The following is a 19,027-nucleotide window of genomic DNA, read 5'->3' on the forward strand; positions in this document are numbered from 1 at the left end:
ATTGAAATGACAAATGCATTTAATTATACAACTACTGATCTATACTACTGAAATACATTGGAATGTACTTATAAATTATACCCATGTTAAAAAACGATTTTGTTTAGACCATAATTTGATACACTGTCGCCGCTATGTTTTAGCGTGTGCAAAGCAATCTGGGAATGATGTAGAATGGCTGTTGTTGCTCTCTGCGGAGCTAAGCGAGCCACTTGCGAACAACTTTTATCATCAGCGAAAATAGTTACAAATGCCATACTGCGCTGCTTCGGGATGCAATTTCCAATCAGGACGGAATGCAAAAAAAGGAGGGAAGCAGTCATAACTTTTCCAAAGAGATAAAGTTGGGAAAACGGTGTGAGGATGCAGTCAGACGAGTTGAGTTGCCGAAAGAACCGCGGTTGTTCGAAGCCTTTGATCGCCCCCAGCTCATGAGAGCGCTCACCACTTTAGCGGCAGCAGCCATCACCATCGGACACTGAGTTAGCAGTAAAATAGGTATACATATAACATTAGTCTCAGTTATGACTGAATACATTGATAACATCGGGCAAAACGAACAAGTACCGTGGGCAGCGGCAGAAATGAAACCGAGGCACATCCCCATTTGACGTCACTACCCAGAATGCACTGCGACGAGAACACAATGGCGGCCTATGTTAAAATTACGTTTTGTCAAAATGTCTAAATCTGGAAATTATTAATGAAAGTTGTATCTTATGTTACTCAAGTCGAAAGATCATATATACCAAACATGTCATTGCAATCGGAGTTCACTTTAATACTATCTGAAGGTGGACCCCACTTATTTTCTTTTCCATATGTGTTGCTCTATATTGTTTTCTTTTTCTTTTGACTCTTTTCTTGTAGAAACATGATTTTATAAAAAAAGAAAAAAAAAATTATACTTGGGCATTAAACCAGACAAGGTGTACATTTTCTTCACACATAAGAATGTTTACCCTATGTAAAGTTATGGTATTCATTTAATGTTTTTCTGCCGTAGATCTGTTGTCTTTTGCTGGTTTGTATTTTTATTTTTTTATTTTTATTGGGGGGGGGCGTTTTTTAAAAATAAATTATCTAGCCTTGACCTCAGCTTCTTTCGAGGTCAAAAAGTACATGTCATTGATGTTAAAATGTAATAACACAATGTATTGGTTCCATTTAATAGCAACTCTATTTTTTTCATCTGCCCTCAAGATCCAGAGAAATAGAAAGAGGTATGAGTTGGAAATGCAACAGGAGGCGAAGAAAAGGACACCGGGCTTCCAACGCGGTGCGCGTTCCCGTCGCTCTGGCTATGCCTTCTCCCACTCCCGAGGATATGCAGACCTCATCGCTTCTGGGAGAAGCATTCGGAGGCGCCCCGCGTCCCGGGTTGGGCCCCAGAGCAGCATCAGGGAGGTCCCCGAAAGAGCTGAGAACATCTGATGGTTGCAGACCTGGAGACCGGTGAAAACTGACACTGTGGCGGTATTCCCAATTCTGGGATTACCGTTTAAAGGGGCTACTCTGTGACGACACTGCAGAGATGCTCAAGATTGGTATCTCAGCAGGGAAATGACATTATTAAATTTGAGAGGATATTTTTGAAAGGATATTTAAGTGCCTTTGAAAGTAACAGAAGAACCGAGGCACTTCTTCATCTTCTATGCAAAGACTCTATGCAAAACCAAAGAGAAACAACTGATGTTTTTAGTCATGCACTGACAGTGTGATTGACAATGTCATTTAATTTAGGATTGTTTTTAAAACAAAAAGTTTTATTTTATAAAAGATTAGTTGAGCCCACCTAACCCACATTTCCTCCTCATCGCTACCACCGCAACTTCAAACTGGTATGGCTCCATGTCCATCGGGCGCTGGAAATTAGCATTTTGTATCAAATTTGATTTAAATCAATGATTAAATGGATCCATTTAGTTCTGTCTTTTGAAACTCATTCAAAAGAGAGCCTCAATTTTATTATCATAATTTTAATATTTTATTGTCAAAGGAGGCGTGTTACATTCTCAGGGTATGCAAGGTGCTTAGCCGTTAAGTGTCTTATGTAATTTAATTTGTGAACGTTGTTTCTCCAGTACTGAATCAAGTGGCTGAGATAGCACATGCGATCACTTATTTTGGAAACTCAAATTTGTTTCAACCAAAATCTTTAGTTTTCATCATAAATTGTACACCTTGAAAAAATAGGCTCCCCCCCCCCCCACCCCCCATCTCCATCATGTAAAGACTCTTAATCATCTTCCCGTCTTTCATTTTTTTCAAGCTTTTACAACTTTGTTTGTGTCTGTGTCCATGAAAATGATGTCATTTCTATAGTCCTACAATTTATTTAAGATATCTGCTGTGAGATTCTAAGCCAAAACTGAGACATTGTTCTGTTACTGTATGTTTTTATTACTTAATGAATGGAGGCAGTTAACCCAGAAATGCTCCTGTAGTAGTTGGGTTGAGTTGATATTTCATCATATTGTTGCTAATAAAAGCCAAGGGTATATGTATTAATCTGAAACTATGTTGTTGTTTTTTGCGCTCCGCTCTTTTACTGTGCAAAAAAGTAATCCTTTGTATTCCACATAATCTGTTCGAGGTCCCACGGAAGTTTAAATAATTTTCAACTGATTTAGAGTGACAGGCAAAATATACCCAGTAACAGGACTCACACATACATGGTAGATATTAACAACTACTTACACTCACGTTCACATTTATGGCCCAATTAGAGTCAGTTAACGTAACAGCACAGTGTTTCCTGGCTTTTATCGACCCAACGTGTATAATTTACATTGGAAAATTATCACAGCGTGCCATCAAACAAAAATATTTAGTACAGAAGTTATGACAAATTGTGGTGGTAGAAGAAGAGCATTTAATTGTTCTGCCTGTCACTGTACGTCGCAGGCACAGCAAGATGAAGCAAATGTTTTCGGTGCAGTTGAAACCAAGTGAATTGGATAATTCCCATAGGACACCTGATGATCTCTCACGGCACAAGGGTTGGGTATCACTGACAACTTTTTTTTTAACCAATCGGATAAGAGAAGCTAAGCAAGTTTCACTGTCTGGCAGAAACCAATGTCCAAATTGGTTCAGATTCATATTTTTTTGCAAATCTGTAATACAGTATTGGTCGGTCGCAATGTGGATTTTTTTTTTTATTATTTTTTTTTTTTTTTTTGAATTATTGAAAATAACTTTTCGGTTTCCTGAAAAGTGATAGTTTTGGGAGATGTGAGGATTCTTTCTGACACCAGCCATGTGAAATCTACACAGACAGGCCAACATTCAAATACTCGTCCAGTGTTTCCATGTTCCATTTTCAAAATTTCTTCTTTCTCGTCAGTTCTTTGCCGATTGCAAATATCTCTCACCGCAGGGTTGCAGGTTTGGTCCTCGGTTCCCAATTGACTATGTTAGGATCCTTCATCAAGAAACCAAATTGCTCTTAACTATGGGGGCTGCCAGGGATGTAATTCATGATTACCTCTTACGCACACCAGTGAAATGCTCTTATAGACGCTAATAACATGCTCTTACATACACTACGGAAATATTCTCATAAACCTGAAAGTGTATTTCAGTGCGATGTGTGAAAAGATTTCAGTGGTGTGAGTCAGACTTCCAGTCACTAGTAAAATCCTCTCATACTCATGAATGAAATGCTGTCACGCACTACTGGAATCCTTTTGCACGTTCTACTGAAATGCACTCATACAATTTACTGAAATAAGTGTTTCAGAATCAGCTTTTTTTCTTTTTTTTTTTTTTTTTTCTCCCCCTCCCCAGTTATGTAAAAGTGTTACACTGCTGTCTATACAAGCATTTCACTAGTGTGTGTTAGAGGCAATCCTAAATTATGACAGACAAAATTTGTAATGACTAGTCCTGTCCTTAAGAAACCATTAGTTCATGGTCCCAACTACCTATGGCGGTACCTGGATTGGTTTGGGGTTGTGTGTGAAGATCCCTGGGCCAAGGTAGATAATTTATCCATCCATCCATATCTGTAGATATCGCTAGGTGTCTGTCGAGGACAAGGTTTTATTTCTTGTATTTGACTTTCGCAGTACTAATTGCAGACTGTGGGTGTCGCTGCAAGACAATGCTCGCCAACTCAAAAGAGTTCATCGTGCCTTTACTGTGCGGGTGCGCGCACGCGTCTTTTCTCACGTTGTATACGCGTGCACAAATTCATATAATAAGGATTATTTAGTCACAGTTCTCAAATGGCTAATCGAGCCACAACTGTTAAGTATCTACCCCTTCGCCACGAAGTCACACTTGGAGTAAAATATCTTTCCAACAGTAGTCACTAAGTAATGAGGCATTTAAAGTGTAATTAGGCAGCATTCTTCTCGTACATTTTTCCATTTTTTTATGACTTCCCAAATGGGTCCCGCATTCTATGGGATCATGTGACGGCAGCAGTATCTATATGAAGGAAGTGACACATTAACACACATGATAGCATGATTCAATCAGATGTGTATTGATACACCTAAAATAAACTTATTGAAATGTCTACATGTCACGATTCTGTTTCAGTTCTTATGTCAGCCAACCAGCTCCTTATTTAGGACAATTTTAACCAATGGGTAATGTGGTATTTTTTTTCCCTTCACTGGTTTCACACCTCCAGGGGGAGCTCAGGTACAACTGAATATTAGGGCCAAGCATAATTATTATTATTATTATTATTATTATTATATTTTTTTGTGAGAATAAAGTGTTCATTGAAGGTCAACAGTCTTAATATTATAACAAAAAATGTTATATTTTTTCAGAATATGAATAACAATAGAAGGATTAAATTAACAAGTGAATGTACAAAAGTTCTTACATCCATAAACACAACAGCCTGAGATGAGCAGCCACTACCATTAGTGCTTGACACTGATATTATGAGTTTATTCTAAAATTCAGATCTTTTTCTTGAAATATGAAATCTTTTTCCTCACCAAATTCTAACTTTAATCTCATGAAATCTTTCCTACTTTATTCTCATAGTGCGCATCTTTTTTTCCCCCAGTGTGGCCTATATACACATTTATACTTAGGAACTATAATAAATAATACTGCGGAAACCAGGATGGGGGTAAAGTGCATGCCTACTCCAAGGCCAAACAATGCTAATCTGGATTATCAAATGCATGGAAACCCACCCAGTACATTTGCCTTTATCATCAAAATTCTCACGATGATTGATACACTATTCTCTAATGATCTAAAAGAATTTTAGATTGTTTTTGTCCCACCCCTCCAAATAGTTGAATCAGTTGTTTGTGTATAAGCCTTTTAACAATGAAACATTCTGCTGACTTTTTAAAAATTGGTTTCCCCCATTTTTGTTTCTTAAGGAAAACATTAGGACATGACACCCAATCTGGCTTTTAAAAGTTTTTCATCAGTTTGTCAAGTATTTCATCATCCAACAGTATTACTGTTGCCACACTGTTTAGGGCATGTTAAATGATTTTTATTTATGTTTTTGGCTACTATCTCTCAGTGTCTCTGTCCAATCTGCATCAGTACCACATCAGAAGCCTCTAGGCCTACGTAGATAATGCTCTCCATATTTACAGTTCTGGGAGGATTAAGGGGTTTTGACTAGATCCCATTTGTGTGAACCTATTAGTGCCTAGTGCTCCAGGCTCCCTCTGATTCGCTTCTGAGATTAGGTAAAGGTATTATAGTAAGAGGATCGGCTCGCCTCTAGCTGAGGGTCTCGTCTATACAGTGCGGGGAGAAAGAGAGGAACACACACAAAGACAGAGACATGCTCTTGCAGATTGGTCGATGCTACTTCGAATATGAACGAGAACACTTTTTGAAAATAAAAATCAAGACAGAGATACCTGTCTCTGTCCATTTGGCCCGTTTGTTTGTGTCTTACCTGATGCGTCGATACGATGTTACCATTACGTTTGTTGAGAATCCTCAATTTGATAACCTCATTAAAATATGTCAATGCATAAATAAGTTGTCGCCGTGCGCCCCTCCTCCAGCAGAGGAAAGATGAGTGCCATGTCATAATTGATGACTTAAAAAGCATACATTTTTCAACACACAGTGGCAGAGATGGCACTTCATGTTTATGACAATCATTTCCTTCGTGAATGATTCATGTGGATGTGGCACATGAATCTTTGAAGGAACAAACAGAAACACTGACGCTCAGCGATTTGGACGCCTCGACTGGATGGCTGCTGCAGCAAATACTCGCTGTTAGGGAACTGACAACATGGACAAAGAAAGTGTCAGGATAACAGTCAAATATAGCTACAGTCGCTGTACGTACTCGATGTATCGTATGGTCAGATTTTGCCAGAAGAAATTTGAATTTTCAAATAGCTACTGTAACTATTACTAAAGGAATCCGACATCACCTCCACTTTTAGAAGTACTCTAGATTTGAGCAGTGTTTCTCACCTGGTGGATCTGGACCCAAAAGTGGGTCACGGACCCATTTTGGGTGGGTTGCAGACACCTAGTAAAAAGATTACATGTATTCCTATTCTGATTTTTCCAGTACAATACAGAGGAAAAGTGACAAGAAAAGTTATTTCCTTGTTCTCTAGCTACTAGTTTAGTCTCTAAACAAACATGTTTTTAAGCAAACAACGAAATCTTTATTGTTCCTAACTTCGATGAAAGTGGGTTGCAAATCGCGACTTTGCAACAATAGTACAATGCGGCTCCCAGGGTGACGACACTTAAGAACAATTGGTCTAAAGGGTCAGTCGCTTATACCTATAGCCACAGAGTTGCCACCTTAGAAAAATGTCTTAGAAGTGCTTCCAACTCTTCATAAAGAGGTGAGCTGAAGTAATATCTCCATTTTGTATTACTGTGCTCTCATTCTCCATGATATGATCAGCTTGAAGGCAGTGGATCATGGAAGTAAACATTGCAGACAAAAAAATAAAATAATAAATCACGTTAATATTTGTTCATATCAGAATACTGGAGAGACCACTCTCACAGTCACCGTGCTCCTCTGCACAGTGGAACCATGCCCTCCTTTAAACATCACATTTATCTGTTGCCTGGAAGCTGCAGTAGCCTGGTGGAGATCTTTCATCTTCCCTGTGTAGTGCCCATCACAGGGCCCTACTGGCTGTTTGGATTTTAGCCAAGGTTACTATAGAAACGCAGAGGGAGAAGTGCTGAGGGCTGGCTCACGGAAATGAAAACTGGCCTTCCAAGGCCCTACAAAACCTCCACAAAATGACAGTTTTGTTGTTGTTGTTGTTATTCTCAATTGATCCCTTACAGACTTGCTTATTTATAAATGACACACAATTATAATTAAAGCCCAATTTATTTGAACATTTAACCACGGAACATTGAAAACATGCTAACATTTCTATTTCTTTCTTTCTTTCTTTTTGCTGTTTGTCTCCAAATGTTGACAATATACAGGTACTGTATGTGACAGATTTGCTCATGTGATTTGCATCAATCCCAGGTTTGACAGCACAGCGTTTCTGAATGTGCACCTTTTGTTTGTGAGTGCCACGGGAGGCGCATTATTCTCTTTGAGGTGAATTCGATATTCATGGAAGACATCTGCACAGATCAGCACTGAAAAATGTAAATTGCTTTGACTGCGAGAGTATGGGAGCATTACACGAAGGCATGAATGTACATAGGACTGAACTCAAGTGGTGATCAAATGTATTAAATGAGTTTATGTTTGACTGAAGTCAACTACATTCTGAATGCATGTTAAATAAAATCATTGAACACAACATAGAGACATGGGTGAAACTGAAAAAACAAAATTGGTGGCTTGATAGTAATATAGAGCATTCAAATGACACTGGTTTAGAACTCCTTTTGAAATTCATTTTGAGAGTCATTTCAGGTTGAGTCAAATTTTTTTCTGTGATTGGCTGGCGACCAGTTCAGGGTGTACCCGCCTCTCGCCCAGATAGCTGGGATAGGCGCCGGCACGCCCGCGACCCTAGTGAGGGGAAGCGGTACAGAAAATGGATGGATGGAGAGATAGTCCAATCACATCCTATCCAGTTTCTTAAGGGAGATCAGGGGGGCTGGGACACAGGGGGTGCCAATCCAGTCTTAGGGGGGCACTGGTCCCCCCTAGAACTGCCACTGATTAGATGTGGTCATTCATTTCTCAAATAGTAACTGAAAAACATGCACTGAGGATGAATCATAGCTGCTTCAATGCAGCCCATTACATGATGATGATGCTTAAGGCTTTATGTTTATCCAGTTATAACTATAAATGTCTTAGATAAAGCCTCATTTTGACTATAATAAATACCTGGGCATGTTTCTTCCCTTAAGGTTGGTCTTTTTTTTCTTTTGTTTATTTTTTATAATATATTACAATGGCTTAATTATGATAAAACATCATTAACATTTTATTCCATTTACCTGGATCCTTTTAGTGCTCATTTTAGTGCATTGCACTGGGAGTTGAACCCTCACCCAAGCAGTGCTAGTGCCTTGCATTACGGATTCTAGACAGTATCAGAAAATTGTTGCATAAAACTTAAAAAAATAAATAAATAAATAAATAAATAAAAAAAAGAGGATACACTCGAAATGGATAAATCAAAGTGACACTGGATCATTATGCAAATTTGAACCTGGGTGGGCCACTTTCACTTCGAGTGGTTTTGCATACGCAGGCGCGCGCACACTCACACGTACGCACGCACGTGCGCGCACACACACTGGCTGAGGACTATTTGATCAAGACCTAGCCTGCTGACCAGGTTTTCAACAATGTTCGCCAGAGAAGTGCATCATCAAATTAAAACAATAAAATTACCATTTTATCACTAGTGGAACACTGCAGGGTTTTTCTTCTCCTACGTTTTTATTCATTATGATTAATTTTCTTCTCTTTTTTAGTTTTTTTCCCCTCCACGTTGGGGGCCATGGTGATGGGCCTGGCATAAGCATGCCCAGAGGCCTCTTTTCCAGGACATTATGCACACACACACAGGTAATGCGTTGTGGGGACCGGCGGCACATAAGTATACTTGTGTGGTCTTCGTTTGACAGGGCATCTTGTCATTGGCTCGTGCTGTCAAATGCAAATTTTATTAAGGACCAGCCCACTGCCTGGGGTTTAAACGCTACCTTGGTCGGGTGTGAAGAGCATCATTGAACACGCAAACTCCACGCAGGCGAGGCCAGATTCGAATCTGGGTCCTCAGAACTGTTAGGCGGATGGGCTAACCAGTCGTCCAATGTGCCAACTGAAGCCATTAATGAAGAAACAACTAAAAAAGTAATAATGATTTTTTTTTCTAGGAGTGATAAACTCCTAGAAAATTAATTTTTTCATGAAAAAAAAAAGTTCTTTTCCTTCCACTTTGGGGTCTGGTGAAAGCCCGCCCACTGGCATCCTTTCCAGGACACTGAATTTGCATGCACACATACAGCTACTAAAATCCGAGTACTACTCACTGAAGTTGCATTGAATAAAACTAGCTATCTTTGGGCGAGAGGCGGGGTGCACCCTGAAGTGGTCACCAGCCAATTGCAGGGCACATATAAAACAAACAACCATTCGCAATCACATTCGCACCTATGGGCAATTTAGAGTCTTCAATTAACCTACCATGCATGTTTTTGGAAGATGCGAGGAAACCGGAGTACTCGGAGAAAACCCACGCAGGCACAGAGGAGTACATGCAAACTCCACACAGGTGAGGCCGGATTTGAACCCTGTGCCGCTGCAGTAAAAACTATTAAATGTAAAACAATAAAACCAACCGTTTAAAATTTGATTACGATTTATTGGTGAACGGCAAAACATTACATCCCTACATATGACGCATCATGGACACCATCATTATATTTCGATCCTTTTTTTTAGGGGCACTCAAGCAGTACTCCTCAAAAGGCCTATGGTAATAATAGTAATGATAATGCACTTTATTATTATTTTCAGACATAGTCTTCTACCAATGCGAGACAGCAAAAAGTGTGACACACTTTAATACATATATTTTTAATTAAGTCTAAACCTGCCAGTTAGTATACTACAGGTATATCTGCATGAGAATACCAGTGTAAATAATATTAATAATAATAATAATAATAATAATTATATGTGAAGAGACCAATCTAAGGATAATTGATTTCAAGCCATTTTTTTCTCATTATGCTCCCATCGCAAATATCTGACTCGTAATCGTGTCACTTGACCCGTGTGAACCTTCTAAAAATATTCAGTTTAGGCCAAAATGATTAATACACCGGCCAAATCTTGAGTTAAAGTGATTTTCTTTTAAGACTGAAGGTTATATTGACAGAAGACAGAAGCAAAAGACTGTAAAACGGTTCTTTTCCCTAATTTTATTTTCAAATGTATTATTTCTTATATTTATGTTTCTTTTTAAAACTGCATTGTGACGCTGAGAGAAAAATTCTGTTTTTCATTCTATCTGTTTGTCTTGTGTCCAGAATCGCAACCTCTCTTTCGCTTACACGCACGCACGCACGCACGCACGCATGCACGCACACACGTACAGACACACATGTTCAGTGAAGGATACAGAAACATGGAGCTTCTCTCTTTCCCTCTTCAGCATGTCAGAAGCATTTTGCCGGGTGATTAAACACTGCGGTGAGCGTTCAAGCCCTGTGGTTGGCCTGGGGGCTCCGCCACGATCCTTGCACCTGCCACTCTGATCCACTGACCGACCTCTCTCCTGCCCCCTGTGCAGTGTGCGCACACATATACACACATTCAGACACAAATATAAAGCAAGAATAACACTCAGTCGAGCAGGGGTCCCCAACCTTTGATCTTTTGAAACTCAGAGCTACTTCATGGGTCCTGATTACTGCGAAGGACTATCAGTTTGATGCACACTCCTGAAATAACAAGTTTTCTCAATTCACTTTTGAGTATATATCATTATTAATAATTAATAATAATTATCTACATGAAGACACTGATTATGTTCATGATTTCTCAGAATAATTAACAACAACTATTTAATAATGCAGGAAACAGATGAATAGGAAACAGTTCATTTCTGTACATTTCAAGTTAACATTTTCAAATGATCACTTCTGCAATATTCCTATTGGAAATCACAATGGCTCATGGCGAGCTATTTTTAGAACAGGTTTGCAGGCACTAGGGGCCTACCTGGTGTCAACGGTGACCCCTGTAGCAGAGTGAAGACAATCAATTGTATCATGAATAGTCAATTGTACACCTTCATATAGGTGACACTTTTCATAATGAGCACGATTACAGTAGATACCCTTCGTAATCAGCATTTCTAGATGTATTTATAATTCAGGGAGACATGAAGGAACAACTCTTTAAACCAAACTCTTACCTTTACACTCTGCTACTCCACTGCATGGCATATAAATATCGACCAAACAATTCGTTACATTTGACCTTTGAAGAAAAAAAATTATACTATTCCATGAGCTGAAAGTCTGAGAGTTGAAAATCACACACACACACACACACACACACACAAAAGCACAAACAAACCACTCACTGTAAATGATAATGAAAGGTCCCAGGACAGGTGTCACAAAAGATAGATGACAAACCTAAACTGCAAACTAGGAGTTTTCCCCTCCCTTCAATGTGGAGCTGAAGATCAAGCAGCAAGTCTACAAAGAGATCCTGAGGCATTTGCTTCGTTCAGTGTGCGAGAAAAGGCGAGCGTTATGGCAGAACAACTCGTGGTCGCTTCACCGTGACAACATGCCTCCTCACAATGCCCTGAGCATCTGACAGTTCCTGGCCGAGAAGAATATCGCCATGCTGGAGCAACCTCGCTAGTCACCCGACTTGGTCCCATGTGACTATTTGTCCGCTTTCCCGAGCTCGGGGGGCGTGGGGTGGGGTCTTCGGGGCGGATCCATTTTGAAGACGAGAATGACATCAAAATGCCTGTGACTACGGAGTTGGGCACGACCATTCCAAGAGTGCGTGTAGGTATGACGGAGAAGACTTGGAAAGTGTGTTCGAATCTAAGGGAATTTACTTCAAAACGAGAATACCTTATATTGGGATTTGAAATACATATTTTGCGACACTGGTCCTGGAACTTGTCTGACACACCTCATGGTATAAGTCAAATAAGGACACAGTGAAGGAAGAATAGCCGTCCTCTTTCAAATGGTTTTCAGTTTCTCTTTTTTGTCGGATTGTTTAATTATATTGTTACAGGAACATTTTACTGGTTTAAACAGACTTTCTTGTTCCGTATGCCTAATGCAGTCCATTGAAAGCAAGTTGAATGTGAGAACGTTCAACGATGCAATAAGTAGTCAAATGTTTCTTGGCTGGAGGGAAGGAAAGTTCCAGTTGGCCTCTACTACATATGGAGAAAAAACTTTATAGAAACAAGTCAAAGCTCCGCTTAAAACACAAACCCCGCAACCCACTAATATAATATCTCCCTAAATAATGCTCAGTCTATGTGTTCTTTACTAATTATTAGTTTCTGCACTTTCTCCATGCAGTGACAGCCTTTGTTCTCTCACTACCTGTGCTGGAGGAGGGCGAGCATGTGTCTCAGGCCCACACTACATCTGTCATACATTCTGTGTGTGTGTGAGTGTGTGTGTGTGTGTGTATGTGTGTGAGAGTGTGTAGCACCAAAAAGCATGTGCTTACGTGGTTGTATATACTCTTGGTGGTGGTAGGGAGGTGGTAATGTGCAGGAAGCAGATGCCATTTGTTCTGAAGTCAGCAGCTGGATCCAAAGTTCCCAGTGGGACATGTGTTTTGTCTACACCACAAACACACACACACACACACACACGCTTGCCCATGTGTCTGGCAGATATAGCAGACATGACACCTGCAGGTAAAGTGCTGGTGAGTTGGTGTGTGTTTGTATGGATATTAGCTTTATAGGGATCTTGGCCAGGGCTGAACTAGTGACAATTAACATATGGAGGAGATCACCTGCATATATTAACCACAGTTTCCACACACACACGTATGTTTAGCCAAACAATATGTATGTGACCTGCGATTGGCTGGCCACCAGTTCATGGTGTACCCCGCCTCCCACCCGGAGATAGCTGCGATAGGCTTCAGCAGCCAGTGACCCTAGTGAGGAGAAGCGGTAAAGAAAATCAATGGATGGAAGGAATTTACAATCACTTCTTACTGTTTTTAAGTTCTAAATGGGCACTTTTCAACAATAGTGTGGCATTCATGGAAGTATGTTTTTTTACGAGCACCCAAAAACAAATGTAAGTGTAACATGGCTGAAAAAAATCTTGGTTGTTTCATTTAAGTGTAGTTAGTGAAGCTTGGGGTGTAACTAATTTTCTTGTCAAAAATAGGCTTCAGTCGAATAATCTTTGAATTTATGCCCTTTTTTGAAACCAAGTCAAAGTGCTAAAAATCCATTAACAATCCATTAAATCTGAAGTGTATGCCAAATACCCGGGACCATATAACTCAAATATTGGCATTACTTAACATGAATAGTAAGGGTGTGTTTGACAAAATTTCTGTGATTGACTATGCAGAAATTTTTAGTTGTCAGAAAAAAGGAAGGAATGCATTTTCCCCCATACAAAGTCTCTCTGAATGTTCTGAACTGCTGTGTCCATGCCAGTGTCATATTGATATCAGAATATTTGTAACATGGAGGAGTTGGAGGTCTGCGTAGATGTAGGCCTCAACAATCAATTCCACACACAATTCAATTGTCACAAAAACAACTATGCGGACAAGTTTTTGCATGATTTTTTTATTTAAAACAAGTTAGTGAACCTGAGCCAGTCCGCCATGCTGAGTCATAATTTCTGATGTCGAAAAAAAGTCCATCATTGAGAGAACAAACTCTTTGGATTGAAGTAACCTTAAAATGCCCGAAGAGTTTCGCCTGGTAGCTAGGCACCATATGGCCGTCTCATACAAGATCTACCCTCGTCCTGACAATTAAGACCACGGGCTAAAGCGCTGCCGGATCTGGAGCGTGGCCAAATGAGAGAAGGAAATGAAAGATAGAAACTATCAGGCAGAAAAAGAGACAGACAAATTCCAAACAGGCAGAGATAGAGATAGAATAGCTAGTTAGTCGTGACAAAAATCGACACAAAAAAGTAATGAAACGACTTGAGTTTTGTCAGTGCATCGGAGCGATGAGAGGAGCCGCATAAGTGTTGTAGTCATAACTGTGATATAAAAATAAGAAGAAGAGAGGAGGAGGAATGATGAAGAGAGCTAAACAATGTTCAGCCAATTAAGCGTTGCAAAGGAATCGATGTGTACAATGAGCCAGCCATGACTGAACGCAGAGAAGCAGAGCTGCCTAATTACAGCCTGAAGGGACAGTCTCCATCCCAGTGGAAACTGAGGAAGCAAGAAAGGAGCTAGGAACCAAGGAAGGACGTGAGTAAGGAAAGGACAGGAGCAATGACATCGAATGTAATATCTCGCACATTCACTGGCCCTATTTCTAGCCCTAATCACCTCACTGATAGAATTTGATCTATTTTGACTTTAAAAAAAAAAAAAAGATGTCAAAATTCCGCACAAGCAAAGCAGATATCCTATTTCTTATGAGAGGTTATACAGTAAGTTATAGAGAAAAAAAATGACAAAAACAACAGATGCCCAATGGAGACATTGCGTGCTTTATTCTGTATAATATTTTGAAACTTGTGTTTGGTCATTGTATTTTATTGTGATGTTGTACATATTTTGTCTCTTTTTGTTTTTGTTTGAAAAAGCTCATGTGGATATGTTGAAAATGAATTTGGGATTTGGATTTGCAATTCTACTGGTATGTGCACATCAAGTAAGGAAAGACACTTGAAAAATAATGAAAAATAGGAACTACATTCTATTCTTTATTCCCAAAAAATAAAATAGTGCCTCTAAAACAAAATTGAATGAGATGCAGTATGATGTGATGTCAAGCTAAAAAAAATAAATAGAATAAAATCAAAACGTGTTAAGCAAAGAGAGACTAGTGATAACATAATCACTGATTGAAAGCAGTTAAAAGTCACAACATTCAATGCTTGTATACAAAAGTTTGAAAAATTACAATAAACATTGATTATTACCATTGTTTACCTTTTCATCCAAAAACACACAAAAAAAGTCAGTTTTATTGGTTGTAGGTAGGAAAAACAAAAAATCACTAAGGCCCGCCAAGCACTGAGCGACATGGTCGAAACAGACTGAACTGTCATGTAGCGTGGCGGTCCGGCAATTAGTTTTCGTGAGTGTGCTTCCTTCGGCCACTGGTTATGCTGCTGTAAACGTGAAATGTGCTGGCGAATGGCGTCGCTACGTCGTATGTGTGACAAGCCATCAAAAATATACATGAGCTTTCCCCTACACCGAGAACATTTCCCGTTTCTAAGCGTGGGCAAGACTCAGCCCGATGGCAGATACAGTATATACAGAATCTACTGTATAATACAATTTCATATGCACCTGTGGCTTGAAAGCAAATCTGTGAATCTCGCTGAAATGCACGGGTGCATTAAATACATCATTGCCAGCAGCATCTCAAAACTTCCACACTCTCTCCTTTACGATGGCCTCTCTTTGTGGCAATCTGCTTCTTACTTGACAATCCTGTCATGTTTTCGTGTTTCGACAAAATAATAATACAGTACAGTGCAGTATTCTGTACGTGGATCTTCAGCAGCTGGTACAGGTCACAGTTTCTCCTTTGCAGCGTGCCGGTAGATGTGCAGTGTTGAATCGGCAACACATTTTTTTTCACAATGGTCCACATCAATCGCTGTCGATCAGTGTGCGGCGGACCTACATTTTGAGATACATGATTTCAACACGTCAAAGCTGCTGTAACCCGGTCGGTCAATCGTTGCATATTGAGCAGAAACACATTTACATGGTGTTTGCGTTGTTGGTGTGAATTTAACTTGTTTCTTAACACCTCTGGCCTGTTTCTTATTGAACGACACGAGAGGGGCGAAATAGAAGATGCACTGACTGTTGGTAACGAATTCCTCTGTGAAAGAGTCCGTCAAAATTGAGCATTATTATCTTTGTAAAGCCAGAAGAATGGTTGATAAAGTTCTTTCTCGTATTAGATCTCATTAGATTGTGGAGCACTTAAACGTTGTGGCTGGTGAGTGTAAATGAATTGGTTCTCTCACTGTCTTACTGTTGATAGTTATGCAGTTGTCCACTGGCCAAGAGGGGGCGCCATAAAAATGTCCTGTATTTTCTGCTGTGTTGCTTGGCACACATGTTTACCCTCGGGGTGATGGTGAGCAGGAAGTATTTCTAAAAACAGGGCAATTCTAGAAAAATCCCTGGCAGCGAAAAATCCTTCCCTCCCCCCCTCCCCGACCCCCCCTTAGATGTCTTTGGCTGGGTCATTGCATAATTTAGTAATCAACTAAATTAAGGTATGGAGAGATGAACTTTCAGCATGTGAGCATTTGTGTCAAGTCTTTTTGCGGGAAACCGAGGGAGCCACTACACTTTAATGAATCTGAAAGTGCCTCCGATTGTCATCGACAGTAACGACACACACACACACACACACACACACACACGAGCAGAGGGAACAGGCACCATTTGGTGTTTATGTAAATGTGCAAAAAACAAAATGGCTGACTGCCAAATCCAGTCAGTAAACAAAGCTTGTGTGAGTGCCAGGCAGAGTGTTGTTAAGGTGGACCACTCAGGATAGTGTCTGGGTGGTGGGTGGCCCAGTGCAGCTAAAAGACCTTAAAGTAGGCCAGCGGTGACCACGTGAAGCAGCCATTAGCTTGTGTTAGGATGGAAGACCGCAGGTCTGCATCACTAAAAACAACGGGCCTTTTTCACCAACAGATTGCCATGTTTATATTTAGCAGATTTAGGCTGGCGTTACACGACGTTGGTCAAATAACACAATTCCAAAATGATTCTCCCATATGACCCAGTTTGGATATGGGTCATGGTCGTGTCAATGCGTTGAATTGGAATCAGGGTTGACCATTAAATATGGTGCATTCATATTGCTTTAAATAAGGGAAACAATACCTGCAATTAAATCAATGGCTGTCCAGTCATGGGCCTTCAGAATCATCCCCACTTTTTTTCTACTTTATGGTACCCCTGGTTATAGTTACCCTAACTGCTTGATTGACACAATCACTTTTTGTATTTTATCATGTCATTTTATTTTCTTAAAAATCCGTTTTGCTTCCCCACATGTAAACACATTTGGAGGATTTGTTAACAGTGTGAATAGGTTTTCATTTTTGTAAATTGCGTTCATACTTCTTGGCCACCTTAGTTTGTTTTACTAAAAAGCAGAACAATCAGCAAACAAGGATTACGTTTTTGTCGGGCCAATTAAAGCAAGGGGTTTGTTTGGGCTAATTATTTGGACATACACTGGCTAATTATTTTTGAAAAATGCAATTAAGAGCAGCAAATTTTGCATTAATCACAAATGGAAATGCTAATGTCAGCATATATGGAGATTTGAAGTGTGGCTTTCCTCGATAATATGAATTGTGCAGTAGTCTCTAGTGGCAGGTAGAATCATTAATCTCAGTTTTACCTCACAGTGATTACATTGTACATCACAACATCCTCACATTCTATGAATACTTTACTTCATATATGTTTGAATTTGTATTGCAATACGTGCAGAGATCATTTTACACTTAAGACTATGTGAGTCCCAGGATGCACATGTCATGGAAGCAATGAGTCCCAGCCCCGGAACAATGACTCCCTGCAACTTTTCATTGCGGAATACAGATACAGTAATCCGGTTTTTGCTTCGCGGCCCCACTATATTGCAGATATTTATTGCAGTTGTTACTCTATCTTTTATACTGTTTGTACAATATTTTATGTTATTCATTGTTCTTGCGCATTCTCAATATATGTGTTTAGGCCTGCCATGATAGCACATTTTTTTAGAAGGATATACAGTATTTCTCCCAAAACTTTCATGATATGTTTTTTTTTTTGTTTTTTTGTTATGCCAATGATATAATGATATTAGAGCATAATAAAGAATGGTACACATCTCCCAAATTCTGCCCCGGTAATCAAATATATGAGCACAACTGTGTAATGTTCTCTCATTTCCTAAATAAAAGTAGGGCTGCATATCACAATAAGAGCAAGTAAATGAAAAGAGAAAGTTAAACATGTTCAAATAAAGTGCTTAACTTCCAAAAAATAAATGTTAGAATTTCCCCTTTTTTGCTGGCATCTTGACATAATAGTGAAGTCTCAAACAATTTTATGTATTTCTATTTAACTCTTAACAACTGAAGCATTTTAGAGGTTATGTTTGTTCAAAACCTTTGTTTAGTTTGAAAATGGCTTTTCACATATATGCACTTTTAATAAGTGCTACTCATGGGACCTTCCCACTGAGAAATACAAACTATATTGCAGATTTTGATTACAGTTGTTATTTGATTTTTTTATACTGTTTGTACAGTATTTTTTGTGCTATCCATTGCTCTTCCTCTCTCTCAATATATTGTTTTTAAATGTTTGTATTGTTTTAGGTGTGTTTATAGGCCCTTTTTAAAAAATGTAAATGCAACAAAAACATACCTAGGGTGTATTTGAATAGGGTATTTCTATTTCACGAATGTCACTTATTGCGGAGGTGGACTGGAATTTGAACCCCCCCCCTTCCCTCCTACAGACAATCAGTTTATGAATGGATAGCCAATTTATTGGCTTATAACTATTTTATGAACAGATAATCAGCTGATGAAAAAAAATACCTGGTTATTTATACTTTTACACAAAAGGACTTTACTATTGAGCTCAGGAAATAGGAGAATTTTCTCATATTCACACGTTTTAGTTGATAATCAACATTAATATATTACTGGACAGGGGGAGAATATAAAAATGGTTATGTACAGTAACTTAAGCTGTCAGATAATTGAAAAAATTTTAAAAGCAGGAAAAATGTGGCCTAAATGACATACAGTTCCCGCCCTTTGTTTGTTAAAACTGAACTAAAGTACAATACTTAAGTTCATGTGGATGTGAAAGGCCCTCCTGAAGTTTGCAGAT

At 39.3% G+C, this 19,027-nt stretch overlaps 1 protein-coding gene across 1 annotated transcript in view; it reads left to right on the plus strand.

Moving 5' to 3' along the window:
- Positions 1 to 2,518, plus strand: part of atp8b1 (ATPase phospholipid transporting 8B1) — a 33,072-nt gene extending 30,554 nt beyond the window's left edge. The window contains exon 31 of the mRNA XM_061799553.1: positions 1,204 to 2,518. Within this exon, the coding sequence (XP_061655537.1) occupies positions 1,204 to 1,434 (231 nt within the window). The 3' untranslated portion in view covers positions 1,435 to 2,518. The remainder of the gene's footprint in view (positions 1 to 1,203) is intronic.
- Positions 2,519 to 19,027: the final 16,509 nt, after the last annotated feature.

The sequence above is a fragment of the Phyllopteryx taeniolatus genome, chromosome 15, assembly GCF_024500385.1.
Source record: "Phyllopteryx taeniolatus isolate TA_2022b chromosome 15, UOR_Ptae_1.2, whole genome shotgun sequence".
NCBI classification, from domain to species: Eukaryota; Metazoa; Chordata; class Actinopteri; order Syngnathiformes; family Syngnathidae; genus Phyllopteryx; species Phyllopteryx taeniolatus.